At 48.4% G+C, this 27,666-nt stretch overlaps 1 protein-coding gene across 2 annotated transcripts in view; it reads left to right on the top strand.

Moving 5' to 3' along the window:
• The window catches only part of FBXW8 (F-box and WD repeat domain containing 8), a 79,519-nt gene extending 56,779 nt beyond the window's left edge, over positions 1 to 22,740 (top strand). For both annotated transcript variants that reach the window (XM_087828475.1, XM_016201623.2), the window contains exons 8-11: positions 9,812 to 9,939; positions 17,971 to 18,144; positions 20,494 to 20,604; positions 21,184 to 22,740. In XM_087828475.1, the coding sequence (XP_087684601.1) occupies positions 9,812 to 9,939; positions 17,971 to 18,144; positions 20,494 to 20,604; positions 21,184 to 21,328 (558 nt within the window). In that variant the 3' untranslated portion in view covers positions 21,329 to 22,740. The remainder of the gene's footprint in view (positions 1 to 9,811; positions 9,940 to 17,970; positions 18,145 to 20,493; positions 20,605 to 21,183) is intronic.
• The last annotated feature ends 4,926 nt before the right edge of the window (positions 22,741 to 27,666 follow it).

Raw genomic sequence — 27,666 nt, 5'->3', positions numbered from 1 at the left:
GGGCTTGAATTTTAGACTATTTACGGCATTTAACTATTTTCAAATGCACACAGAAGCTTAAATGAGACTAATATTACAAAGCGGAGAGTTTCTGCTCTTCATCCCGTGCCCAGGCGAGCATGATTTGTTAATGCCCTCAGCATGCCGGCCTTCTGGAAGGCACTGTGTCGGACGTGGTTTAGACGCAAAGCTACTCGTCTAAGCACTGTCCCAGTGTGGTGGTAATTCACAGGGTAAATCCAGCTTTGTAGACAGGCGAAGGGAAACTCCAGCTCAGTCCACGTTTGAAGGCTCACATTCCAAGTTAATGGACTTGAGAGGAGTGGTGAGGTTTGCAGTGTGTCAGAGTGAGGCCAGGAGTCTGAACTGTGCCATGTGCAGAAAGCAGCTTGGCCTTGACCTGGGCCCCAGCCTCCGCTCACCTCTCCTGCTCCACAGCAGCCCATTGATGTGAGACCCACTGACTGAATCCGAACCGAGTTTGATACCAAGATGCCTTTCTAGGTTAGAACCTCTGGCCCTGCCTCCACCTACTTCCCCCTGTGGCCTCTGCGCTGTGACATTTCCTAGGGTCATGTACTCTTATCTCATGTTCACAATAAGCTTTAAAATGTATATTGAAAATGACATGGAAATAATTTTTCTGCAGCCCATTTCCTCTGCCCTTTCCCCACCTTAGCTGCCTTTTTACCACTGGTGGGCGCCCTTCCTCATGGTCCATTTCAGGTTTTGTCAGAGCGATGGCTGTGTGCCAAGGACTGAGGTGACGTCCTAATGCCCACTTTCTGCCTGGCCTTGAGACCAGGGGTGCCAGGCTCTGGCTTTCTAGGCTCACACCTCCAGCCCTTGTTCCAGCCAGGCTGGCCCCGTCCAGAATCTGCCCTGTCTGTTCCTGACTAGCAGGAGCATTCCCACCTCCCCCCTGTCTCTTCTGTCCTTGCAGGAAATGCCAGCCAGAGCCCCATCTGTCAGAAGGAGCCTCACGAACTTCCCTGGCTTTCAGTGAACGACCCCTTCTCTGATCCCACAGCACACGCATCCTGCATCTCACATTTGGGTACTGTTACTGCTCAGCACTATTCTGAACCAGATTGGTACCAATTGGAGCCAGGAAGTGAGCACTTAGAGCCGAGTAACATTTTTTTTAATGGCTAGAGTTTGTTTTGGGCTTGGAGGCAGGGTAGATATAGTACAGGGGTTCTCAAACACGGGCAGGCTCCAAAAAATAGGGCTCTCTGGACCCCAGCCCCAAGGCTTCTGATTCAGTGACTGGGGTGGGGGCCAAGAATCTGCATGTCTACTGAGTGCTGCCGATGCTGCTAGTCCAGGGGCCACACTATGAGCACCTGGGGTGGAGGTTTAAAGAGCACGGGCTTGGAAGCCCACCCACCTGGGTTTGAATCCCGATTCTAAAACTTCATAGCTGTGGAAGAGGTTTGACATCTATGGACTTGTGGGGATCAGGTGTTTTGCACATAAGCAAACACTATCAGTATTAGCTATTGTTAATCATTTTTGTGAGGAATCAGAAAAGGCATTGTGAGATGGTGGCAGACATTGACACAGGGATGAGAGTGGCTGGGCTCTGCCAAGTGAGTCCTCAGCGACTTTTGTTACCTGTGTAGTTTGGAGAGTTCTTTACGTGTGAACCACTGCCAAGCGTATGTCTGTGTGGGTACAGTCCTGCCCCGTGCGGGGGTGCGAAGGGGAGCCCACAGCTGGACTGTTTGCCCCACGCCAGAGGCCCCACTGTTTGTTTTTTCACTCTCCTCCATCAGGCCACTTGTCCTAGGTCTCTGGTATTAGCCACATGCTGCCTGTTGGTCCACTTCTGAGCCTTTGTCTGGTCTAACTTGGGAGCAAACTAGCAGTTGCCAGGCCAGTGAACAGAAAGTGGACACCCAAGCAGTGTAGTACCCTGAGTGCATGCAGATATCTACCTCACAGTCATCTCACTTGTAACTTTCCCATTTTAAAAACAATGTCCAAGTTGCCTTTCATTTTCAAGAATTCATAGTTTGCGGCTTCAGTCTTTTTCCCAATATATAAAATAGATTTACTGCTAACTTTTTTCCTCCAGGGGCCTGTGATTAGCTACGTGTCGTTAATGTTTGTGAAGCTCTTTGACACTGTCCATGCTCTTTATTGTAATGAGGCCTGTTGGGAGCATGAAAGAGGGCTGTGAGGATTTTCAGCTCCAGTCACACATTTACATAATTATAATCTCGTCATTGGACTGGATGCTCGGCTGTGAACACTTCCTGCTCGTTTTATGTGTCCGTGAGTCAGTTCTTTGTGGTCACATCTCTTTTCCTTATTCTAGAGCTAGGACAGAGATGGTCTGTGGAGATCCCCAGAGCAAAGCAGAGAGCATCTTCTCTCACTCCCCAGAGCAACCTGCCTTCCCTTCTTGTCTCCAGCACCTGTGCATGTCGGGGGGGACAGGCAGAGGGATTTGGATTGTTTGCCTGCATTTTCACCAGTGCGTGCTCTTGCTCTCTGGGTTCCTTTCAGGCTTAGGTCACAATAGGTGTTGGTTTGGCCTCGCTCTGGTCCTTTGTAGACATCTGCCCACATCACAAAGCGCCCGCGTTTGGCACAGTCTGCGGTGATTGGCAGTGCCTTCCCGGGCAGAGTCCAGTCCTGGAACAGCGGGGGTTGCAGGTGCACTGGCACGTGGTGGTGGGGAGCTCACACGGCCTTGCCTACCCAGCGCCTGGCGACGCTCAGCAACACCGTCCTATTCCTGAAATATCTTGGCCTCGCGGGCTTGTCACTCCAATTAAAACTTAAACATGAAAGCAGCCCAGGCTGCCTCTCCCTTTGTGCTGCTGTTGAGCGTGGCCTGTGCCAGAGCATGTCATGGAAACTGGGCGGGGGGCAGTGGGGGTGCTCTGTTTCAGGGATCTGTGCCGTCAGGGGTCCGTTTCTTCCAGCTCTGCGTCTTGCTGGTTGCTACTGCTAAGTGCACCTGAGAGGCAAGTTCTTGTTTGCCAACAGAAAGTCACCTCTGGGATGGTGGCGAAAGTCATTTTCCACATGTTCACAGATACGCCTGTTAGCAGGCCTCACGCTCTGACTTATCTCTGGCGAGGACTTACAAAATAGTCTCTCTGGCTGATTGTCAAAAATTACATCATATCGGAGTAAACTGCTTTTAAATGAGACATCCATTATTCATGTATATTAACTGCTTTTTTATTTTTTTATTGGCTGTTTTGTGTATGATTTACTCTCTCCTCACTAGCTCCCCCCTCCTAGTTGTCTGTCTTTCTCATTGTTTTTTTAAATCTTAGCTCATCTGTAAATTTATGAGGCTATTCACTTATCTTTGTGTGTCAACATCACTATGTGGACCCTGCATTTTTTGTAGTGAAACTTTTGACCACATTTTGTGGGTCATATTTATGTTGGGTCAGAATAGCAACTTGGGTTGTTCACTTGAGTAAAATCTACCCCAAGAGTGGGAGATCTTTTTCTTTTGTATCCTTTATTTAAAAAAAAAAAAAAAAAAAAGTGCATTATTAGTCTCATACTTCAAGATCTGTACCGAATAGAGCCGTGCCTCCCACTCCTGGAACAGCTGAACGTGTTGCTGTTGGTGGGAAGCAGATTGATTTACCGTGTTCATTTGCACGTGCGGAACATGTCTTCACTGTAAGGCCGGTGTATCTTTTGCCTGCAATTAATAGACACAGGCAGAGATGTGTAGCATCTATTCATTCTTTCATCAGATGTGCAACGAGTTCCTATGTGCCAAGCACAGTACACATGTCCAAGGAGCCCTCTGTTTACTCCGACTGGAACCTTGTGGTCGTGATGCGTCACCCTGAGTTGGCACCTAGCTGCTTGTAATAATAGGGCAGGTACAGTTTTCTGTTTATTTAACCCCAAATCACAGTCTATCCTGTTTGTTTAGCCCCACATGAGCATTGTTGTTGTTCTATGTAATATTTGTTTACTTTCAGGCACACTTACCTGGATCTTTGCTTACAGTTCCTCTCAGCATCTCAGACCTTTTTTTCCATCTTCCAAAAGTATGTTTTTAGAAGTTCCTTTAGTGAGGGTCTCTTAGCCACAAGTGTTCTCCATGTTTTAATCCAAACAAAAGTCTTTACTTCACCCTCCTTCTAAGGTGGTTTCGCTAGTCCTCTGTAACTCTGGGCGGACAGTTATTTTCTCTCAGCCCTTTGGAGAGAGTCGTGACTGTGACTTCCGCGGGTGCCCCTGAGCTGCTGGCCTAATGTCATTTCCTCCTATGACTTTTTCTCTTCTTTTGGCTGCTTTTAAGATCTGCTTGTCTTTAATTTTTTGCGGTTTCACTCTAATGTCTCTAGGTGCGAGTTTAGTTTTATTTTTCCTGTTTGGGATTTCTTATGCTTCCTTCCTTTAGTTGTAGAGAATTCTCTGTTGAAACTTTCCTCTCCCTCGTTTTCTCTGTTCTGCCTGGACTCTGGGCAGATGTGACCAACACGTTGCCGCCTCCATGCTATCCACAGCTCAGTCATACTTTCTTTCTCCATCTTGCTCTGTTACCTTCTGAATAATTTCTTAAAATCTCTCTTAAAATTCACAGGACTCTCTCTTGGACTCTCTTTAATTACCTGTTTAACTCATTCGTTGACTTTTTAGTTCCCAGAAAGCCTGTTGTTTTCCAAAGCTGCTCATTCATTTTTTTGCTTTTGATGCTACCCTCTTATTTCTATAAACACTTTCTTTATCTGATAGCCTCAGAAGTAGAATTTGTGTTTGTTTTCTGCCTCTTATGTATGATGAGTTGTTCCTTTCTGCATTTGGAATTTTGTTTTTATTGTGAGCTCATATTTGGCTGATGGCAAATTGTAGCTTTCCTAAGGGGTCTGGGTTGAAAGGGCCTTCCTCCTGAGAATACTGCCAGGTACTAGAGCATGTCACCAACCTGAATGTACTTTAAACTGATTACTGGGTGTGGGGTTTTGACCTTGCAGGTGGTGTAAATTCAGCTTCTGAACCTGGGTGAGGGCAGATGTGTGATTGCACACCCCAGGGCCAGCATTTTCCGTCCTGAGCTGAGCCTGAGGCAGACAAGCCCTTGGGTACGGTAGGCTCTCTTTGCCAGTGAACAGCTTGCTTTTTACTAAGTAGTAGCCGCCTGTACGAGGGCCGCTTTATGCAGAGGCCTCCATCCTGGTGTTCACTTGGTGCTGGCTAGAACCTTGGCCTCTTGTCCCCAGTTCTTTAGGCTCCTGGCACTGGCGGGTGTCCCAGAGCACCCCCAGCATGGATTTAGTGTCCTTTTTTTGTCATTGTTGTTGCTTATTCACTTTAGAGAGAGAAAGGGAGGGAAGCGGGGAGAGAGAGAAACATCGATGTGTTGTTCCACTTATTCATGAACTCATAGGTTGACTCTTGTCTGTGCCTTGACTGGAGATCGAACCCACAACCTTGGCCTGTTGGGACGATGCTCTAACCAACTGAGCTACCCAGCCAGGGCCGTTTGTTTTCCATTTTTGGCTCCTCGGAATTTTTCTGGTTTCTTAGAAGTTAAACAGATAGGTTGAAAGAATGTTTATTAATAGACTTTTATCTTGCATTTTTGGCATTTGTAAACAGAAGGGTTTTCCAGACATTAGAGTCTGCCATATTGTCAGAACTGGACAGTTTGGGGGTTCTAGAATCTGGATATTATGGAAGGAGATCTGTGGAATGTCTTCCTATTTTGAGTAGGATGGAGTGATCCCTTTGTACAGGCCAGCAGCAAGATTAGACATCCAGAAAAGGGAGGGTGTTAAGAAAAGGAATATGAGTGTTTATTGTGTCCCAGACTGTGGTAAGCTCAGGGTTCACCTGATAATGTGTAACAGTCAGTCAGTCTATCTATGGAGCACCTGGCACACGCTGCATCCTTAGTCAAAGCTACAAGAATTAATGATGGGATTTCTCTCCCAAGGAACGTAGCGTGTAAGTCTAGGACAGTGTTTCACAACATATGGCCGAGGGCTTGGTTAACAGCCTCGGCTGACCTGCTGAAATGACAGTCTCCTTGGTAACTCTCTGATGAAGTGTGGAGACAAACACCTTCGGCCAGGACGGAGGGAGCCTGTGTGCTGAGGGCACAACCAGAGCACACAGTAAGCTGACAGGGATGGAAGGCAGTGAGAGTGGGTGGGTAAACTCTAGAGTCTGGCTTCTTATCATGACTCCCCACCTCATAAGAGCAAAATATATGTGGTAGTGATGGAGGTAGGTTATTGGGGGTCAGAAAAGAGAGTAGGTAGACTTTGTCATCCCCAAGAATTTCAGTAAACCCCCATGACTCTGCTTCAGTGCAGCCTAGGATCTCTTAATCCTGTGCTGTCCTGGATTTAAGAAGTGTTTGCCGTGCTCAGTCCAGTTCTTCCTGGGGGAAGGAGGGTTGGTCTGCCTGAGCTCACGCCACTGCAGGGACAATGGCCATTTCTCAGCTGTTTCTTCATGGTATGGTTGGGAAGCTAGTCCTGGGCACACTGACTGGTCCAGGTCACACCTGGAGGGTGCAGGGCCTGCCTGCACCAGGACAGTGACTGATGCTTCCCAGATGTTGGGCCTGTGGCTGCCGCCCCCTTCCCGACTTTACACGGCTGTCCCTGCTGCTTACAGCACCAGCTGCTGGGACAGGGCCGCAAGGTGGGTCTCCTCAGAGATGCAATCCCCTCGTATGCAGGAGCAGGGCAGCTGGTGGCCGCGCACCAGCTGGCGTGGAGGTGGATTGTTTCCGCTGGCAGCGCGCGGAGGCTTCTGCACGTCACCCGCCGTCCCTGTCATTCCAGTGCCTCCAGCATGGAAGGTGATTAATAAATATTGTTGACTGGCTGTTGAGCAAATTACAGCATTATTTATTTTTTCTGAAAATGAGAAACAACCCAAATATCCATCATTATGGAATTATATATATAGAGAGAGAAATTCTATGCCACCATTAAAAATAACAAGATTTACCTATAAATTGACGAAAGAACTCTCATGTTATTTCGTAGAAAAGGCAAATTGTAGAACAATAATTCCATTCATAGAAAAGAATAATTTTATACGCACATACAGGGAGAGGGAGGAGACAGGTAGACATAAGCCAGATGTGTACAGAGAAAGTCTAGCAGTATATACACTAACCTGTTTGAGTGGTTGTCTCTGAGAGGTGGGTGCACAGAGGTAACCACTTTTGTTATGTGCTGTTATGTTAGATTAACTCAGGCAAAATTGGAAGGCAGCTATTCTCACCACTATACCACCATCGCCAACAACTCAGGCAAAATTGAAAGTTAGGATTCTAAGACTAGGATTTATGAAAATACTTTAAGGTCTCTAAGAAGAAAAAAACAGAAAGAAAGAACATTCTGCTGAAGTTCTTTCCAAACAATGTTTCCTTCTACCAGGAGCCCCTAGATCTGCCTGGACGCTGAAGAGAAAGGAAAACCACCCAGATTGTACATTGCAGCTCCTGTAGTTATCTTTGCAAAATATGCACCAGTCTTAATGTGGTTTAATTGTTTGAGAGATTTCTTGAAGAAGCACCTGGCTCCTATAAAAATTTGCCCTGTAATCACTATTTAAGCTCTTTCATAATATCCACTTGGTACTTAAAAGAAAACATCCCCAGCAAGATCTATTGATTGGGCAGTCACATTAGTGCAGAATATTTTCTCCAAGACTGTAGCGATGGGTAGCTTTTTCCTTCTTTCCAGCATCTCCATACACCTCTGAGGGTGAATCAAGTGGCCATGGGTTGAGACTCGCCCAACTAGGGCAATAAAGAGAAAAATTAGTCTAATGCATGGTCTTAACAAGAGGGAGAGTGTGAGCATGAATAATTAATCTCACCAGGCCGTGGCAGTCAGATAAAATGAAGTCCCATTTGCTCAACCTTATTAAAAGAGAGAGAGTATGAGAGGGAGGGAAGGAGGGAGGGAGGAATGGTAAAGGTCGTTAGGGGACCTGTAACAGGGAAAGGACCGCCTCTGAGATGGGTAATGTGTTTTCTAATCTCTGTGGTCTTTAACTAAACATAATGGTGCAGGTACTCTTCGGATAGTTCTGATTCATTGAATTATTAAACACTGTAGAAGATACTTGACTCCTGACAGCTAACTTAGGCGTCTTTATGCAGAGGCTCTTTGGAGAGGGATGAGCTCTCACTGTATCCCTCAGAAATGGTCCAGCCACTTGTCAAAAAAGAACTTCTAGAAAAGTAGAGAATTGGAACTGACTCAGTATCAGACTTTAATTCTTGTGTTTACCGTGGACGTTTTACATTTTAAAGGCTTACCTTCCTGCTAAAGAAGCTGAAATATTTTTAAAATGATGCTGAGTCCAAGAACCCTGTTGAAAGGTCTGTAATGATAAGTGCAAAACAGTACTTTTACGATAGACCATGAGGTTGCTGTTTCTAGTTTTTTCTACCTTCAGGAGCTGATTTTATGCAATTTTTAGGTTATTCACTGTAGGTAGAAGATGTGATTATGTCTGTGTTCTTACCTGGGAGAATAATCTTATTTTGGATATTTTAGAATTGTTGAAATTTTCTCAGAAACTTTATTCTCAGCTGCATGAAAATACAAGTAAAATTTAGCTTGCTTGCTATAGTCTTTTGGATTAACAAGGCATTTTAAAATTGGAAATCACCGTCTTTCGGATGCTGTTAGCAATAGTTAGTATTATAGCAGTGCCTGGACTATTAGGAATATCCAAAGATTCACTTGTTAGAAATGTGTGTTTGTCTGTGAGATTGATGGAGCTCCAAGTGGAGACAATTGATTCACTTCTCAGGACTAAGTAAGAATCTGTGTAATAATGCTTGATAAATGAATAGGTTATAAGAAAACAAAAGCACTTTTTCATATGTGTACGAAGAGAGGAGAAGCTCCTTACAAAATAGTCCTGTTAAAACTTTCGAGTTCAGTGATCAATTTTAACCCCATGGTCAGCATAATAGGATGTATGCACAGAACTCTGTCATGAGGAGGCTTCTGAACTGTGAATTTTGGGGCAAGAACTGTGTCCTTAGTACTTACAACAGTGACTGACCCATAGCAAGCATTGAGTGTTAATCAAGTTGGACTTAAATAATTTTCAGAAAGATTATTTATGAATCATCCTTTTTTTTTTTTTGTCTTTGCTGGAGAGGAGGCAAGTGTTTACATTTAATGACTACATTGTCTAGAGATCAAGAATACCTTTTATTTGCTTCCATATCTTATAGAGCAGAGCTTCTTAAAGTGAGCCAGTGGAGAGGGACTGAAGAGGGAAACACTGGGACCAGGACTTTGGGTTTGGGTGTGTGGTTTAGTCTAAAGGAATCATCCAGTAGTTGACTATGCAAATGGCATCCTCCTGGATGCTGGCACTGTTCTTTCTTTTACCTTCCATGGTGTGACTACAGAGAGGAAAGAGAGAGAGAGAACCCACGCTGGCTCGGCTACATGTTCCCGACCTGTTAGCTTCCCCATTAATTCCAAACTGGAAGCAGTCAGTGACCCTGGCTTCCTTGCCTCTTTCTCTGTGTTAGGAAACCAGGAAACCTAACTTCCTCATCTGGCATTTTTCTTTGTGTCCTTCGAGTTTGCACCTTGGACAGAGGAACTCAGGGTTTTCCCTTATTTTCTTTGGCATTTCCTTTTGTCATTTGAATAGCCGTATCCCTATAATGTCATTACCTGGAAGAGGTCGGGATCTTTAGTGGCAGAACGCCTTTAACAGGGGCTGAGGTAATGAACCCGTCCTGGACGGTGCTAAAACGAAGCTGTTGGGTGTAGGTCTGCCATGTGTAACAGACACCCCATGTTTCCCTCCTCCCCAGATCCTGGTCTACGGCCTGGAAGCGGAGCGCTACGTCTCGAAGCTGGGTAACGCGCTGGGCGACTTCACATGCGTCAACCTCAGGGACAGCCCTCCCAACCTCCTGGTCAGTGGCAACATGGACAGGAGGTATGTCTGGGTAACCAGATTGTGTAGCCACAGCAGTTTCTGCCACGGCCTGGCCACCCACCTCCACAATGCTCCCCCCCCCCCGCTCATGTTCCTCAGTTCCCACTCCACAGCTTTGTCCACCCGAATTCAGCCCGATCCCATAAATACTGTGTCGGTGAACTTGGAGGACAGAGTCTTGGGCTAGCTAATAGTTGGACGGCGCCATCCCTGCCCCGTTTCCCCAGCACCACGGGAAGGTGGTCTTGGAAGCCATTTGGTGGATGCAGTTGGTGGAGGTCCAGCGAGACCACTTGGAGTATCTTTTGTCTCCCTGCTGCAAAATTTGTTTGGCATTTAAAAGCTCACTTTCTAATATTAAAAACAATAACCTAAGGGATGAATCATGTTCAACAAAATAGGGTTGCCTGCCAGATGATGTCAAGAGTGTGTTTTAGAACACTGTGGTGTCCCTCCAGTGGTGGGGGAAAGAGACCGCACGTGAACAGGTTCCAGTTTCTATTTAGGTGATTAGCAGTCTTCTCTTCAATGCATTGGCTCGGGGAGTCGGATTTTCCCGCTGCAGGGCCCGTGCCAGCCATGGACGCTCCAGGAACCATCAGCGCGAAAGGATTAAAGTGTTTGAAAAGACTCTGAGTCCAAATTTTAGGGTTTCCCCCCCCCCCCCCCCCATGCCCTCTCCCTTTGTCTTTTCCTTTCCTTTCTAATTTTTGGCCGGTTATCTGCCATGTCTGATCCAGTCCCCTGAAGAGAGGTAGCATGGCTAGAGGCCAGGGTCTGTGGCGCCCCCTCCCCCGGGCCAGCCCCAGGCTGCAGGTGGTGGGCTGCTCGGTGGGGGGATCAGATCGCGAGCGGGTGCTCCTTCGTGCCAAACCCCACATCTCTGATGCACCATTGTAGCAGCTTGCAAAAATAATGATTTTGTCAAATAATATTTTCAACTCCTGACCTTCACCCCTCTACTACCCCCTTCCCTTAGAGTCAGAAGAAAATGTGAGTAGCTTTCCTGAAAGAAAAGACGATCACTTTTCTCAAGGCCTCCTAAAATGGCCAGTATTTCCAAGGCTTGAGAATTGAACTCCTCAGTGTATCCAGTTTTTCTCTTTAAAAAAACCCACACTAGGCTTGATAAGTGGCCCCACGTGTGCCCCAGCAAATGAAACACATCAGTTTGTAGTTTTAGTCTCACGTCTTAGTTTCCAGACTGAGCTACACAAAGGCTCCAAGCTTATCTTATAGGATCTCCCCACAGGGACCTCGCAGCTACTCGCTTTCCAGGAGAGCACATGCAGAGGGCTCTGGGGCATGCAGATGGAAGGGTTGGGGATCGTAGGTTAGGCTGGCTTCAGACATTGTTTACCAGCAAGGCCATTTAGGTGGTCAGGCAGAGCCACAGTCCCAGGAAACCAGGATGGTGTTCCAGAGAGGAGACCTCTGCCTTCTGCATACCTTAGCCCGGTCAGCCCTAGAACCGAGAAGCCAGGCTGTCGCCACCGCTGTCAGCTGTGCCCGGGGCTGGCGGTTAGTCCGAGGTGCATGTACTCAGTATATACACTCAGTGGAGCTGACTTTCCCCCTGGAGCAGGGCTGCCTGGTTATGCGACCGTTGCCAGAGAGGAGCCAACTGCTCGGTGTGAAAGGGTTCTCGGTTATTGTGCGTCCAGATCGGACCACGTTAAGTCCAATTTGCTAGTAACCAGTGTTGTTGTTTTAAACCTCGGCTCTTTGGATGAAAAGAACAGACTCGTGGTGTGGAGTCGGGGCGGGGACTCTCACAGTGGCCTTCAGTCGGGGCAGCACGAGACCCGCGTGCCAGCCGTTTGGCCACTGCCCGTGTGTCCGTGCTCACCCTCGCAGGGAAGAGGACTCCTGGCGTCCGAGCAGCAGGGCTGGCTGTGTGAGTTCGAAACACCGGTACACACTGCGCATCTGGGAGAAGGACAGAGTAAGGGACCTGCACTTTTAAACGAAGGGGAGGGAGACATTGTGGGGTGTTTTGGTTTTTTCTCAAAGGCTTCATAGCTACGAGCAGGATCTCATCAGAGAGGGACACCCAGGCTCGTACAGCTTATGTTTTATTTCAAAAGGGGGAGTAAGGGGTCAGATACTATGAAGAGAACTATATCCTTGTCTGTTACTTAATGGCTGATGCAATTTTTGAAAACCTGGAACTCTCCTTTTTTTTTAATTTAAAAAACTGAATTTCCAGTGCATTCTCTCAGTACTTTGTAAATAATTTGAGAATGAAATGGGCTGTAAAGATACATAAACCTGTCCCAGATTAAGACAAAAATAGTTCTGCATTAAAATAAGGAAGTCAGCTTGAGTTAGTTTGCAAACATGGGTGGAATTTGCAAGGAGTTTCTGTTTTGGTGGGGGTGGGGGTGACAATGGTGGAAATAGGCTGAAATTAAAAATGAAAAAAGGTCACCTAGCCTGTCACCCTTTCCAGAAAAAAAACAGAAGGTAGTGTCTGATGAAGATTAAGAGCCTGATTAGGGTGGAAACTGAGTTATTATTGGATTGTGCTTTTCCCTTGCTGGGCGAAAAGGGCTATATATAAAGTGGGGGGGGGGGGGCTTTGCACAAGAGTTTTAACAGTGTAGATCAGTGAGTTTTTCTAAATGCATATTTGGTCTTTCCTGCTAAAGCAAGAAGCAAGCAATGAGTAATGTCAGAAGAGAAGTGGCTTAGAGTAGGTATTGGACTTGTGTCTGTTCTACTTACCACAGTATCTCCGAGTGCTCAGTGAGTGCACAATATGTTTTGTATTTATTCTAAGACATACTTTTTTTCCTTACATTTTCACTTCTGTGAAATCGGCATCTTTAAATTGGCAGAATTTTTAAATGTTACGTAATGGTGCTTCCTACAGTCAGTGGTGTTTTCAGTGGAATGAAAGCATGTATTTGTTCAGCGAAGGCAAAATGACCGAACAGTTTAGGAATTAGACCATTTATGAGAAGCCTGAAGGGCTTACCAAGAGAAATCAACAGGAAATGGATTGCTTTTTTTTTAAAGTATAAGCTCTGTTTGGGGTTCATTGAGCACTTAGAATCTGTACATTTATGTCTTCCACCAGACTTGGGAGGTGTTTGGCCATTCTTCAAATATTTTTTCCTGCGCTAATCCCTTTGTCTTCTTCTGGGACTCTGAACCTTTCAGTGTTTCCTCACAGGCCGCTGAAGCTCCATTCACTTTCTTTCCTAACTGCTGTTCTTCAGATTGCATAACATCTATTGGTTTAACTTCAGGTTCACTGGCTCTTCCTCTGTCGTCTCCATTCTGCTGCGAGCCCCTCCAGTGACTTTTTTTATTTCAGATTTTGTATTTTTGGGTTCCACAATTGCCATTCAATTCTTTTTCGTGGTTTCTGTTTCTCTGTTCCAAATGTCAGTCTTTCTTACCATTTTACTTTTACCTCATGGATTATAGTTACAATAGCTGCTTTAAGTCATTAATGATTCCCCAAGTCTGGGTGGTTTTAGGGTTATCTGTGAGTTGTTTTTTCCTTTGAGAATGGGTCACATTTTCCTGTTGTTGTTGTTTTGGGCGGGGCTGGGGGGGAGGTGGGGATATGTCAAGTAATTTTGGGTTGTATCCTGGACAGTTTGTTATTTTGTGTCCACTTTGGGTCTGTTAAATAATCCTCTGGAGACTGTTGAGATTTATGTATTTATTTTAAGGCAGGCAGTCTCCTTGGTTAGGTTCAGACTGCAAGTTCTGTGTTGTCTTCTGTGGGTGGTCATTCTAGTGTCCGTTCAGTTTCCAAAGCCTTTGCTGTGTCCCTCTGGCTCTGTCCACACGTGTGCCCCTCGGGTTAGTCTGAGATGGCAGCAGGGTCAGTCTAGGGGGTTCTCAGAGCCTCCGCTGGGCTGCTTTGGAGCTGTCCTGCATGCTCAGAGACAAGCCTGGGGTCACTAGGCTGGCTTGTTAGGGGCCACAGGTTGTTCCATCAAGCAGAGCTCTTCAAGACCATCTAATATTGACCTGGCTGAGGAAACAGGTCCAGGAAGGTTGAGTGATTAGTCTGAGGGACTGTTACTCAATGGGCAACATACAGAGAATTGGACCCTTCAGAGACACAGCTTTGAAATGGAGAGCTCTCTGCACAGCCTAGTTGGATAAAACTGGGCTGTTTTTCTAGTTGCTGTTTCAAATGAATGATTTACTAAAGACCATCATCATTGTTATATAGATAAAGCTATTGATTTTGGGATATAGGTTAGATTTAAAATCCTCTTTAATAGCCCAGGTTCAATGAAACAAAACAGAATCATGTATTGATTTTTTTTTTTTTTTTAATACTAGTTTTCTTGATTAATTTGGTCATTTTTTAAAAAAGAGCCTACATTTTAATGCCTTCTTGCTTGTTGCCTTTATTTTCTGGATAGAAATATAGCCGAAGGTCAGGTCCTTCTTAATGAAACTGCCGAGCCAGAGTGGGAATAGGCTTCTCCTTTGCCACCTAATACAGTTCGCCTTATTATTACATGGGATTATTTAATCCAGAGCAGTGGGAAGCGTGCCTGAGTTGTGACCCCCAATTAAAGAGTCTCGGAGCTCACTTCTTGCCCTGACAAATACAGAGTTGCCGCGTGCTTCCGGCCCTGCTGCCTGCTGTTACAGAGAGAGAGAGTGGGGCATAAATGTCGTATTTGCTCCATCTGCAAGTGTTGTAATAAGTTATTCAAAGCTCAGCACAGGACCAACCAGAGCGTGCCTCCCTCTCCCTTCCAGCACGTTTTCCTGCCCATCAGATGGATGCTCCTCTGTTGGAGTCTTTGGAAGGTTCTGGTGTCTTTTGTTTTAATTGGCGGGCTAGAGCCGACTCCTACAGTGCAGTTTTCATTAGAGAGGGGCTGGAGAGAGAGAGTGTTGGAACAGCCCTCCAAGCCCAACCATGAATATTAAACATAATACAATTACAGCTTTCTGACCAATTATTTTTCTTTTCAACGGGGAACGTTGATGAAATACGCGCTAGATGGGGACTCACATATCTACCATTGGCTTCTTTTTGCCCCTGGAATCGGTCGCCTTGGCATATATCTGTGCCTCTTTGCTGTGCTACCTGTCTCCCAGCTTCGGGTATTTGATTTGAGTGCTGAGGACACAGGCTATGCCAAGGCCCACTGCTGTTCAGGTTGGGGCTGCGCACAGTCAGATGTCCAAGGCAGACCCGGGCTCTGAATGTGGATTTGCATGGCTCATGTGGCCTTCCAGAAGCCAGAGCGATGCCTCTGAGATGTTGCATAAACGCTTTTCCCTTTTCCCTGTGGGGAGACGCTCAGGTCTGTTTTGGCCCATTTTTGTTTTCTTTGGTGATACAAACGCACAAATGCTGCATCTTTTGGTGTATTTGTGTATTTTGTTTGGAGCCATCCGTGCTATCTAAATACAATAGGAAAACAGATGGCAAACTTTGAACTTCTGGACCAAATTTGTGTTTGCCTTTGTTTCCTAAACAGCCAAACTGTAAATTACAGAGCATAAATATTTCACAGAGGGGTTCTTAATGAAAGTCACCATGGCAAAGTAGACCCGTATTAACCAAATATGCGCTGGAAAGTATTGGGGCTAAAATGTTCTTTTCCCTTGTCCTTTTCAGGTCCCCATTAGTAAGCGGTGCAGCTGCGGTGGCTCTAGGCTGCGTTCCCTTTACAGCCCTGTACTTCCCCCTTTCTCACCCACCAGTGCCTAGATAGTGTTTCTGAGTGCTGGCAGGGGGAGACCCTGGTTTGCGAGCACATTGTACGTTCTCTCTGCATCTCTCCAGGCCCACCTCCCTCGCTGGGAAGTGGGGGATTGAGGCTTGCTGGAGTAACAGAGGCCCCATTAATATGCATCGCCTAGTTGGTTGCATGTCCCAGCCAGGAGGAATTCATGGATCTTTCCTCTGTGCTGAGATTACATCTGTATTTGAAACAGAATATCTGTATGGGGGTGTGTGTAAGGTATGTGTGCAGTTTAGAGAAACAGAAGGCCTGTGCACGCCCCCAGGTGTCCCTCCCATCATGAATGAGCTCTTTTCTGCGACAACACAGCAGTGTCCAGAACGAAAGGTAAACACTACCGTTATTCCCTCTTTATTCCCCAAGGTAACTGCAGCCAGTTTGCATTTGTCCTTTCAGAATCTTCTCTTTAAATTTTTTCAGTTTTACTTAAACAAGTAATCTGCACATTCAAAATTGAATTAAAAAACACAGAGACATAAATAGGGAGAAGTCAGTCTTCCAGGGACAGGGAGCCTTTTCTGAAGCGTGTCTGCATGTGCACAGCGCACGCCCTCCCCACTGCCACGTGCTGGGCCCGTGGTGGACCCGGCGGCGGCGTTTGGGGATGGCTGCCCGTCAGTGTGCGTGTGCACAGATCTGCCTCATTCTAATGGCTGCACAGGGCTCCACCGCGATTACTTGACCTCATCATACTCGGGTGACTGAGCTCGTTGACTGCCATCCAAACTCACCACCCCCTGAACGTTTCTTGTTTTTCCTGCCAGTCTGATCATCACTCCTTAATAGGCAGTGTCTCTTTTCCTTAGGTTTCTTTTAAGACTTCTTTTGGCTGTTTCCACTTCCTGATACTCTTAGATAGTATTTCTGTTTATTGCAATTACTGCTTATCATGTGTGTAGCATATATTGAGTTTTGCTTTGTGACCTGTTCAAAGCTCTTCTGAGTAGGTGGGCTTGTCCTGTATTGGGTCTTACTTAAGCTGTCTGTCTCCTCGTGCTAGGTTTAGTGTTTGTCACTTTGTGGCCTGTGCATGGGCTCCTCCCAGTATTTTGCTGCATCACTTTCAGAGTATCTACCAGTAGGTCACCTTGAGTCCTTTTCTGTTGAAAGAAAAAACAAAAACCTCTTAATTATGCGTTCCTATTTGGTAGGTAAGCTGGTATACAACTTCCGGTTCAAAATAATTAAGAGTGTAGGACATGGACCATGTTTCAGACAGTCCCTTCTCACCACATTTTTGGTGTCGAGCGTATGCTTTTGGTCACACTGAGCATGCTAGTGTTATGTTTGCCCAGCGCCCCTGCCAGCTGAGTTCAGTTCACCTGTACATACATTTTGCCACAGTCAGTTTCTGCTCTTGTGTTTTATTTCAGGAGCTAAGCATGTTGGAATTTCTACTGGGTAAGAGATTTCCATCTCATCTAATTTATCCTGATATGGAAGTTCACATACTTGTATAAAAAGTTTTTAAAGAGGTTCTTAAATTCAAATGACTGCCCTGCCCAGTGTTGCCCTAGGTTGGAGCATTGTCCCATACACTGAAAGGCGGCGGGTTCAATTTCCATTCGGGGCATGTACGGGAGGCAACTGATAGATGTTTCTCTTCTCCTCTCTAAAATCAATAAAAAGCATATCCTCGGGTGAGGAGGAAAAAAAGGAATTCAGATGATGATGAGGCAAGTGGTTCTTTCCAGACTTTCGGTAAGAGTATGTGGCCACTGGGCAGTTACTTCTCACAATTCTGTTCTACTTGCTCAACTGTAGGTGCTCCCTTCCCAAATTTCAGCAAGATGGTGATGAACAGAGTTGAGTTAAATGTTATTTTCCCAACCAGGTAAGGGTTCAGGTGGTAGATAAGTAACTAATTTACCTCTTACCCTTAACAGAATATTATACCACCAGCAAAATTTCCATGCTGAGAGTTAAACTTACCCTTAGGATAGCCGACATCCATGTAGGGGTGGAGTCAGAGCTCAGCTTCCCTCTGGATGGGCACCCAGGACAGGAGTCTTCCCTGTTGAGCAGATAAATGAACAATAGAGCAGCTACTGGAGTTGTCCTGAGTCTATCTTGTTCTATGTGCTTTTAAATCATTCTTTGCTTCTTGACCTCCTATGTACAACAGTGTACTAAGGAGATAATATTTTATATCGGCGTTTAGATAGTTGCAACCACAAGGGTTTTGTGGTCTTTGTTTTCATAGGACTGTTGTTCATAAACCAACCAGCACAGCCAAGGAGGGATTTGTCATTCCCTTTCACTCTAACCTCCATGCTCATCTTGGGCCTTCCAGGGTGAGAATCCATGACCTCCGCACCAACAAGATCGCCCTGTCGTTCTCTGCCCACCAACTTGGAGTCTCCGCAGTCCAGATGGATGACTGGAAAATTGTCAGCGGGGGCGAGGAGGGCCTGGTCTGTGTGTGGGATTATCGGATGAACCAGAAGCTGTGGGAGGTGCATTCCAGGTAAGGCTGTTTCTTGGTGTTTCTAGTAATAATAATAATGATAATACTAGTCAACCTCTGAGCCAGGCATTGTGCTCAGTGCCATCTAGGGATTATAGTCCTCACCATAACCCTGTGAACTAGCTGCTGCTATTATCTCCATTTTTCAGATGAGGAAACTCAAGCTCAAAACTGGAGCTGGTCAGTAGAGAGGCATTTCCTCTCTTACATTGTGAAAACTGCCCTAATTCATTCCCAGCTCTGGTAGAGACCATAGGGACTCCCTGACTGAGGTGTAGGCGAGACAGTGTGGAGGCAGGGCTGGCCAGGCCTACCGCCCTCCACATCGGTCTCAACAGTAGGATGTGGTTTTCTGCCCATTTCATTATACTGTTTGGAAGGGCACTTAGGACTGAAAGTATTCAGGCTTGAACTTGGAGGGATGTGGAGTCTCAACCTTTAACTTGAATATTCAGGAGAGAAATAGGTACTCTCCTGAGCTCAGGCAGATGGCTTCACAGGTATAGGTACATGTATATGAGGGGGGCCTAACTGGGTAAACATTTTCCAGCTTGCTCCTGACCTTTAAAACAGGGATCATCCCACCTCACCCACATCTACCCAGAACCTGCTTTTGAGGCAGGTAGGATGAAAGGCCACAAGCTTTCTCCCCAGCTGTCCCTTAGTACCATTGTAAAGAAATGTTCAGGGACAAGCAGACTGTGAGAATAGAGGAGAGCATGCACAGATGCCTGCAAATATGAACTGAGCTTTTGTTCCCTCTCTAATGCAACCATGATAAATTAGACCCGTGAGAAGGCAGCAGTTTTCATTTTAAGTACAAGAGGTGGCCAGGTTAAAAGAAGAATTTGGTTTCTTCCTTGGAGGGCAGTGCTAGAGAGTGCCTCGGCCAGCAGCGTTTTCAGGCTACAGCCCTGGATGGCGCCTGCACTGCCTGGCCCTGTCCCACAGGGCAATCCACAGACCAGTCCAGAGGCCCTTTTGTGGACTTCGGTGGTGATGCACTGAGTTGCCACCAGGTGGTGCCAAAAGGCAACTAAAACTCCCACACATTGGACTCCCAGCAGTGTTTCCTTTGAGGAATCCCTTTTAATTGTTCAAGAGCTGGCTCCCCTTGGTCTCTAGGACAGTTCCCTAGGCCCAGACTCCAGCAGATCTCATTTTCTCTTCCTGAAACGCTGCGTGCCCTTGGATGAGTCATTCTGGTGAAGCCAGGTAAGTAGGGTCTTCCCAGGATTGTGGTGCTGTCCCAGTCTCCGCCCTCCAAACTTGTTTGTAAATGCACGTCCAGTTCTACCCCTGTTCAGTGGCTTGTCCATCATAGGTCACCGTTCTCACCAGAACAGGGCTGATACCTCTTCAGTCACCTGCCACACTGTTCGCTGCCATTCCGCTGCTCTTCGAGCACTGGTCCAGCTGTTGCTCGGGCAGTTTCCTGTCCTGCCCCACTGTCCACTTTAAATTCTCCAGGTCCTCCCTCCTGTCCCCCCTTCTGTTGGTAGTCCATCTGTCAGCCAGGTGCGGTCTGGCTGGTGGATTCCTGGTCCCTTGTCCTCCTTGAGTCCTGCTCACACCCATCCTCTGCTCTCCATTCCTCCTGCCTTGCTGGGCTCCCCCAACTTATTTACAAGAGACTCCTTTGTTCTAGCCAAGAAGCCTGTGCCCTGCTGGCCCAGCCTGAACAGACCCTGCCCACCCATGGTCTCGTGCCCTCCTCCTGGTGCTGGATTCTGTCCCATCTGTGTGGCTTACACTGTCTCTCATGCTCTGGGAACACTGTAAAGCTCCTTTTGCCCACCCTGTATGTCTTACCTTCTTGACCAGTTAGGCCTCTCTGATGGCAGGCATCTGGACATTGTTTCCCAGTGTTTCTGGCTCCGTGCTATGGTCACAGTGGGCAATGGACAAAGCCTTTGCTACACATATTTCAAGCCATTTTATGGCAAGGTTTTCTGAATGTGCTTTCACAACCTAGACCACCTGTGTCACATGGATCCTCCCAAATTTAAAAGGGGGCCTTTTATGGATCTGCGTGCCCGCAGAGAGCTTGAATGGTCCAACACCAGCCTGGGGGTGGGCAGAAATGGGGGTGTTCTCTACTGTGTGCTGCTGAGTTTATCTTTGATGTCCAAAACCAAGTTGGTGGGGGCATCCAGACTTGTGTACAGAGTGGGACCTGGCTCAAACTAACTTGGGGAACAAAGGTGAGACACCATCCCCTGGGGCCCAGTTTTCTCCTCTGTACAAGAAGCACTGGCTTGCTCAGAGGGCTCTAGGAGCCCTTGCTGCGCTCTACTCCTGAGGTTGTAGGGCTTACCTTGACAAGAGCGTTCTCCCCGTGTGTTCCAGGCACCCCGTCCGCCACATCTCCTTCAACAGCCACAGCCTCATCACGGCCAACGTGCCCTACAGGAGGCTAGTGCGCAGTGCCGATCTAGACGACTTCACCACACACCGCAGGTCAGTGGGCTGGATGTGCAGAAAAGATAATTCCGATTGATTTTAGAATAGAATCCACCCCCACAGTGCCACAGTACTCCCTCCTGGATGCCCCTAGGCACAGCCACATACAGATGCAATAGAGTGAGTGATGTTAGCAATTAATATGCTAAGTGCCAGTTTTAAGTGGTTTCCCCACAGTATCTCTTGGCTGCCTGGGTGGGGACACAGGGAGGGCTGGCCCTATAAGCTGAGGCTGGTGGGGGTTAGCATCCTAGTCACAGGCAGAGCCCAGGCCTCTGAGTTTAGTCACCCTGCTGGGTGGCTGGCTGGGTAACTCAGCTGCCAAACAGGAGACCCCCATGCTGGTGCCTCCTCTTACTAGCTTGTTGACCTGGCTTCTAAACAGCCTCTCCTCCTAGCACTTAACTCCCACCACCAAACTTGTCCACTTACTCGTTTACCTCTAGTCCCGGGATCCTGAGTGTCCAGTGCACTGTGGGCCCAGAGGACAGATTTAAAATGAATCACTGTCCTGTCTCAAGTGCCTGCTGCACGGACAGAAGCCTCAGGGCATGGCCCTCTTTGTGCTCTTTCTAGACACTGGGGGCTGATCCGTGCCTACGAGTTCGCGGTGGACCGGCTGGCCTTTCAGAGTGCTCTTCCCATCTGCCGCTCATCCTGGGACACCACGGCAGGCCACAACTATGACCTTGCGCTCTCCTTTCCCTATGACAGTACTTAGGGAACAGAGAAAATGGGAAGAACCAATTTTATGAATTTGAAAACAACAGAGGAACTCTGCACCTGGTTTCAAAGGTTTGGGGGAAGCAGGCAAGCCCAGGGTACACTTGCGTGACACCCACCTTCCTGAACTGCCTTCACTTTTCCCATCTTTGTCAGGCTTGTTTCATCTCACTGGTCCCTCTCTCCTACTTTGAGAACCGCACACTGATGACTCAGATGTAGACCTCCTTCCCACAGCCCCCTCCCTCTAGCTCAGCCCTTCCTCTGCTCCCACCTGTCTGAGGAGTGACACCCCCAGCAGGGTTTCCATCTCTCCTGATGCCTGTGGATCTTCCACATCGTCATGGACACTACAGGGCAGGGCCTGGCTGCTGCTGTGGCTCTGGCCTGGGGTTATCACTGTGAACAAGGCCCTTCTGGGCCCTGCTCCCACCTGCTGGCCGTCTTTCCAGCCTCAGACCCTTCCTTTCCCCTTTGGGTGTGCTAGTCTCTGAGCCTACAAGGCTCCACCACCCACCCATCCTTGGATGAGATCAAGTATTCACTTAGGGTGGGCTTCCCTGACACCATCCCCACCCAGTGCAAACCTGGGGTTAGTAGTACTTTTCCACAGAGCTTTACCACAGTTTATATATTTATACCATTATCTCATTAAGGACTATTTTGCTTACTACTGCATTGACAACATGTGATACAAAGCAGATATTTTCTATATAGTCATTGAATAAATAGCCATCCTCCAAGTGAGATGGCTGCGATTCTACAATGGAGAATGGGTGAGAAGTGGGTGAGCTATCTGAGGAACCACCGTATTAAACATGAGAGAACTGTTCATTTGATAAATAGCTTCCATTTCCAGAGGATTAAGGGGGTGAACTGCTGCATTACTCTTGATTTACAGTGTTCGCAGCAGCAGCCACCTAATAGGCCTTCAAAATAGAAACAAAATCCACATTCCTAGTGGGTTAGCAACAGATCAAAGCAGCAAAAACACTTAAGCATTAAGATTTACTGTGTATATGGAATTTTGTACCTTTCAAATACCCATAGACCATGCACAGAAATTGATACCATACAGGCCATATTCAGTGACCCCCAATCCTAATACAATAAAATTGAGACCATCAGAAAGCTAAATAATGGAAACATAAACCTGCAAATCCCAAATGCTCTGAATTAACTTGGTTTTAAAGAAGGAAATCAAGGTGGGAAATTATGAACTCTAGACCTGGGCAGTGAGGAAAGCACAGCACCAAAACCCAGGGGGTGAGGCCAGAGTGGGCCTGGGAGGAGCTGCAACTTTAATAGAACTTACCTTCCCTAAGCTTTCTGGGGGGACAGCTAACAGTGATCCCAAAGGAAGGGGGGGAAGGCATTCCAACAATAAAAACACATTATTGAAATAGAAAACTGAATAGTAAAGTTTCATTTTTGGGAAGACAAAACACACAAGTCTTGATCAAGAACGATAAAAGGGAGCACAAGGGACTGTCAGGAACAGGAAGGGAGCCACTCTAGGCACAGACCGAGCACTTTCAGCATGGGGATGGTTTGGCCACGGGAGTGGAGCTTCTCTCCCATCCACGAGCGTGTCAAGTCGGGCACCATGCACCAGTACTCAGAGCCTCAGCACCTCCGAGTCCTGAAGGCTGTCGTTAAAAATTCCACGTCCAGCTGGGAGGCCAGTGGGGCCAGATGAAGAGCCCTGCTTCCTCTCAGGCTACCTTCCTGGGGAGGCAGCATTGGCCCAAAGGCTCTCTGCTTCCTTTCAACCCAATTACTTCATAAATGAAGCCGCTCTGCAGTTAGCAGTGAGTATTTACTCACTGTCATGCGGGTGTCTGACTCCCTCCGACCTCCCTTTTTATAAGGTTTTCATCTCTTGTAGTCTTAAGGTTTTCATCTCTTGTAGTCTTAATGCAGCCCTGCCACTGGGCAACCTGTTTCCTTTTAAGAAACATTCTTGTCAGTCTGATTTCACAGTTCATTTCGCAGGTATGTTCTCCCTCCCTAGCTGGGCAGAAATTTTACATAATTAAACAGTTTAAAAGAAATCTGACCAGGCAATTGTATTAAAATTAAAAGTAGTTTTAAACTATTGTTATTCACTGCCAACAGCCAGTCCAGTGTAAAATGTTACACAGGCGGGTTTTCCCCAACCTGTTTATAACTCATCTCCCATTCATGAAAAGCGCCTGGGTTTTGCGCAGGAGAGGTTGTCGGACCCCAGCCGTCCTCTCTAAGCCCGCCACCCTCGGTCAGCTTCCTGCTGTAGGCTTCACCTCCCCAAGGAATCGGCCGGACGGGGAGAGGATCAGCGCCCCTTTGTAAACCGCATTTACCCAGCAACAGAGTCCAGCCCTGGCCCGTGTCCACCCCTCCTGTTCGGCCCGCCTTACCTTTTCCCCGCTGGCTGTTTTCGGGGAGCTTCTCCCCATGTTCTGGGTTGGTAGCAGATTTGCCTTCTGCTTCTCAGACTCCCTCGCTGTCTCCCCTGCAGACAAGAGAGACTCATGTGCTGTGGGAAAACCAGAGGGCCAGACACCAGCGCTCTTGTGTCTTTGTCTGAAAACATCGTGACTTTTGCTTTCTACTTCATAATGTCTGGGTTGGTTCTAATATTAAATTTTTAAACTTTTTTGTTGCTCAGATGATTTGCCACCTCTGGCATGGTGTACGGTGACAGTCCCCTGCCTGTCGCACCTTGCATGGTGGCCTGGTTCTTCCATCCACGGTCATCTCTCTCAGAACCACCACTACAGGGTTCTTAGCCCAGGAGCCAAGAAACCCACAGAATTACATGTGAAATTGTACATTAGCGTTTTCTGAGAATTTCGTCGCTGCCGCTAGACTGTGCTTCGACCCAAGCCCCGTGCTGCCATTACCCAGGCGTCACCTTCCCACAGCAAGGGGAAGCCTCACCCTGGCTCCCTGGGTTTCAGCCCGAGGAACACCGAGTTTCCCTAAGCGGGAGCTGGGGTCCTGGGGAAGCCTGCAGCCCCCAAGAGGAAGTCTTCCACGTCCCCTCGGGACCTGGAGGCGCACTCCGCAGTTAAATGACAAACACTGGCCACTGCTGCTCTGCCTGTCATTGTAAAAGAAATGGCTTCTCCTGGAGAGGCCCCAGCCTTGTGAGCTGGTGGCTGGCCGTTACGGGCCAGTCTGTGGCAGCAGCTCCGACAAGAGCTGCCTCCTTCCCTTCCCGACTCGGGCCCCTGCTTCGGGCAGCAGCTGCGGCCCCGAGCTCGCGGAGCTGGCCGCACAGACCCGCCCGCCTCGCCCTCACGCCGCCCCACCAGATGGCTGCCTGGCTGCCGCTGCAGGGCCTGCGGCGCCTTGGCCGGGGCTGCCTCCCTCTCGCTGGGCTGCGCGGGTGCCCTGTGGGCGCGGCTCGCTCGGCTCTGGTGTTGAACGTGGCTTCCAGCGTAGGCCTGCGACGCCTGGGCACCGTGGACCTTCTCTTTCTCTGGGAAGGGAAGGAGCGCTGCCACCACCCCAGAGCTGACCCCGTCGTGTCCTGTCTTCCCTGTGCCGTGCCAGGCTGCATGCTGCCTCTGTATGTCTCTAAGTTGGAGGTGGCAGCAGACTGCTTCTCAGCACATCCCGTGACCTTACTTCTGCCCATGAACCACTCCTGGGGTACAGACCAGAACCTAGTCTCTGCTGACTCTGTGGTCAGCGAGCGGGTCAGAGGGACAAGCAGCCATATATGTGGCCATCAGTGCTCAGTCCAGCAGGGCCAAGTTCATGCACGCAGAGCCCCTGCTGGCACGTGTTGGATTCTAGGAGAGCCCAGGGACAACAGCAACTCAGATGCCCTGGGAAATGAGCTTAAAACCCTGGCCCTCCCACTCAGTTCCCCAAGGCCTTCCCAAGGTCACCATGTGGGAGGACAGCTTGCAGAGCAGGTGTTCACAGAACTCTTGCCAAGGCAACTAGTATTTTTAACTCTGCAGCAGCCTCCGTAAGTCACTGTGCCGTTCACAGTGACGGCTCAGCTTCAGCCTTGTCAGTGCAGCCAGTGAGGGCAGGTACAGCTGCTCAGTGACAGGATCGGGTCCGTCTGTGACCTGTCTCCCGTTAGCGAGGCACAGAGAGAGCCTCCCAGTGCCTTGGACCAGGAGATAATGGAATTGTTTTGTTAAAGTCTAGCAATAATTCCTTCCCTACGAGGGTGCTTGGCCAAAATTGGAAGCTTGCTGTTACCTTACCATTGCCTTATCCATAATTCATGTTGAACATGGCTGCAGAATGTGTCCCCTGAGCTCCTCCCATTAGCTTTCCATTACACAGCCCTTTTGTAAACCTACCAAATGGCCGTGTGTGTGTCAAATTGCCATACTCGTCCAAAGGCTGACTTCTGGTAACTCTCCCCCTTGGTGAGATGGGCAGAGTAGGACAGGATCCCACCTTCGACTTGATTCCTGGGTAAAGAACAAACAGAGAAGTGACCTCACCCTGCCACCTGGACTGGGCCCCTGCCTGGTCTCCCCCCTCCTCCACCCCCCCAGAGCCTGAGGCCCTCACATCCCGGACTTATCAGCTTCCTTCAAATATTTGACTTTGCCTTGATTTCTGCCCACTTCCTCATAGTCACTAGTGCAATTCCTGATAGAAGGGAGAAGGGAGGTTGCTTACAAATGCATCTGTTTGACTTATCACGTGGCTATTTTAGAACAAATTTCAGAACAAACATAACCTGCTTCGATGAGGTGGCCCATCCAGGGGCCTGGGGGTTGCGCCCGCTCTGGGCCTATGCAGCCAGCAGGCCCCTCCTGGGCGCATCCGCTAGTCCAGGCCACCTGCCTGGGTCCTCTGCACGCACCACACTGCCAGATGGCCACCTCAAGGCCTGTGCCCAGAGCAACAACCCTCAACTTGTTAATCAAAGGCCAGCAGCCCCACTAGACGGTGGGGAGTTAACCTACCCTTTCTGGGAGGTTTGTACCAACTCACAGCCAACCTGGTCACTCCCCAAACTACTGAAAGAGCAAAAGCCCAGCCTCACAGACATGGCACCCTGGAGCCAGGCGGGGGGGCGCCAGGCGAGCGCTGCAGCCCAGGCTCTGGTGGAAACCAGCCCTAACCCTGCCAGTCAGAGGACACCGTCGGTGACTGAACAAATCTCTCCTCCGAGCAGCAGGGGACTGGGCTCCTGGTGAATCAGTCTCACATTAATTAGCTGTTTAAGGTAAGCGGCGACCCAAAGCTTCAGAGACATCACGCTGGGCCCCCTCTGTGGTCTGAGAGAACATCTGATGTGAGCCCACATCTCCCAAACTCAAACTCCAGGCGCGGGGACTGACGGATTTATTATTTATAAAAGCACTTTACATTAATGAACTGCCTTTGTTGAGAAGAACAAAACTGAAGCAAACTGGGAGCGTCCCAGAAAATCCAGGCCTCCGGTGGCCCAGCCAGCGATCCTGCTGCTCAGTGACCCCCCCGGGTCTGTCTCACTCGGCATGGGGAGGGGACCCTTCCTGTGCCAGATCCCCCCAAGCCTGGCTGTCCAGTGATTCTAGATCCCTCCTCCTGCTGGCAGCCAGGAAACCCAAGGGCATGAGCAAAATAATCCCCAGCGGCAGGGGAGCGGGAGGGAGATCACATCCCATCCCCCCACCCCCAGAAAACTGCCTGGCTGTCCGCTTCCTGGTGTCAGGGTTGGTCTTTCCCACTAGACTGTGGCCCCTGGAGGGCAGGAAGCGGACGCCTTCGCCCCGACCTACCACTCTGGGTGCCTAAACGGTTGTCGAATTGAGTCTAGGATGCAGAGCTCCAAACAGGCCTCCAGCCTGTCTTTGTCACTTACCCAGAGTTGGGCCAGCAGCCTGACCATCCGTCTGCCAGCACTGGGGGGCGTGGAGGCCGCAGTCCACCTCGTGAGACCTTGGTGGCGTGTCCCAGGCCAGCGTTCCTCAGGCACAGCTGGGTTCAGAGGCCCTCGCCCATCCTGCCGGGTGCTTACTGACAACAGGATGCGGGCAAGAGCCTCCGCCAGCCGGGTCTGCAGCCCTGGGGACTCCTGCCCTCCACACGGCCCCCGCTTTTCTGCAACTCACCTTGCCACTGTTTTGGTTTTTAAGTTTAAATTCCGACAGTAACTTCATCCTAAACAACACATTTGCTTCTGCGTGCGTGAGACAGGTACGGGGTTAAGGTGATGCTCTGTGAAGAGAAAGCTGGGGGCCAGGCCAAGAACAGATGAAAGACCGCACGGCCTGCCGTCGGTCCCTTGTCGAGCCTAAACCCCAACACGTGCGTATAACAAGTACTGTAAAGCACACTTGGGTCAAAACTATGAATTGAAAATTCCAGAATGCAAATAATAGCAGC

The sequence above is a fragment of the Miniopterus natalensis genome, chromosome 20, assembly GCF_054644295.1.
Source record: "Miniopterus natalensis isolate mMinNat1 chromosome 20, mMinNat1.hap1, whole genome shotgun sequence".
In the NCBI taxonomy this organism is placed as follows: domain Eukaryota; kingdom Metazoa; phylum Chordata; class Mammalia; order Chiroptera; family Miniopteridae; genus Miniopterus; species Miniopterus natalensis.
Note: the sequence above shows the minus strand (reverse complement) of the source record. Positions and strands in the feature narration are given on the sequence as shown.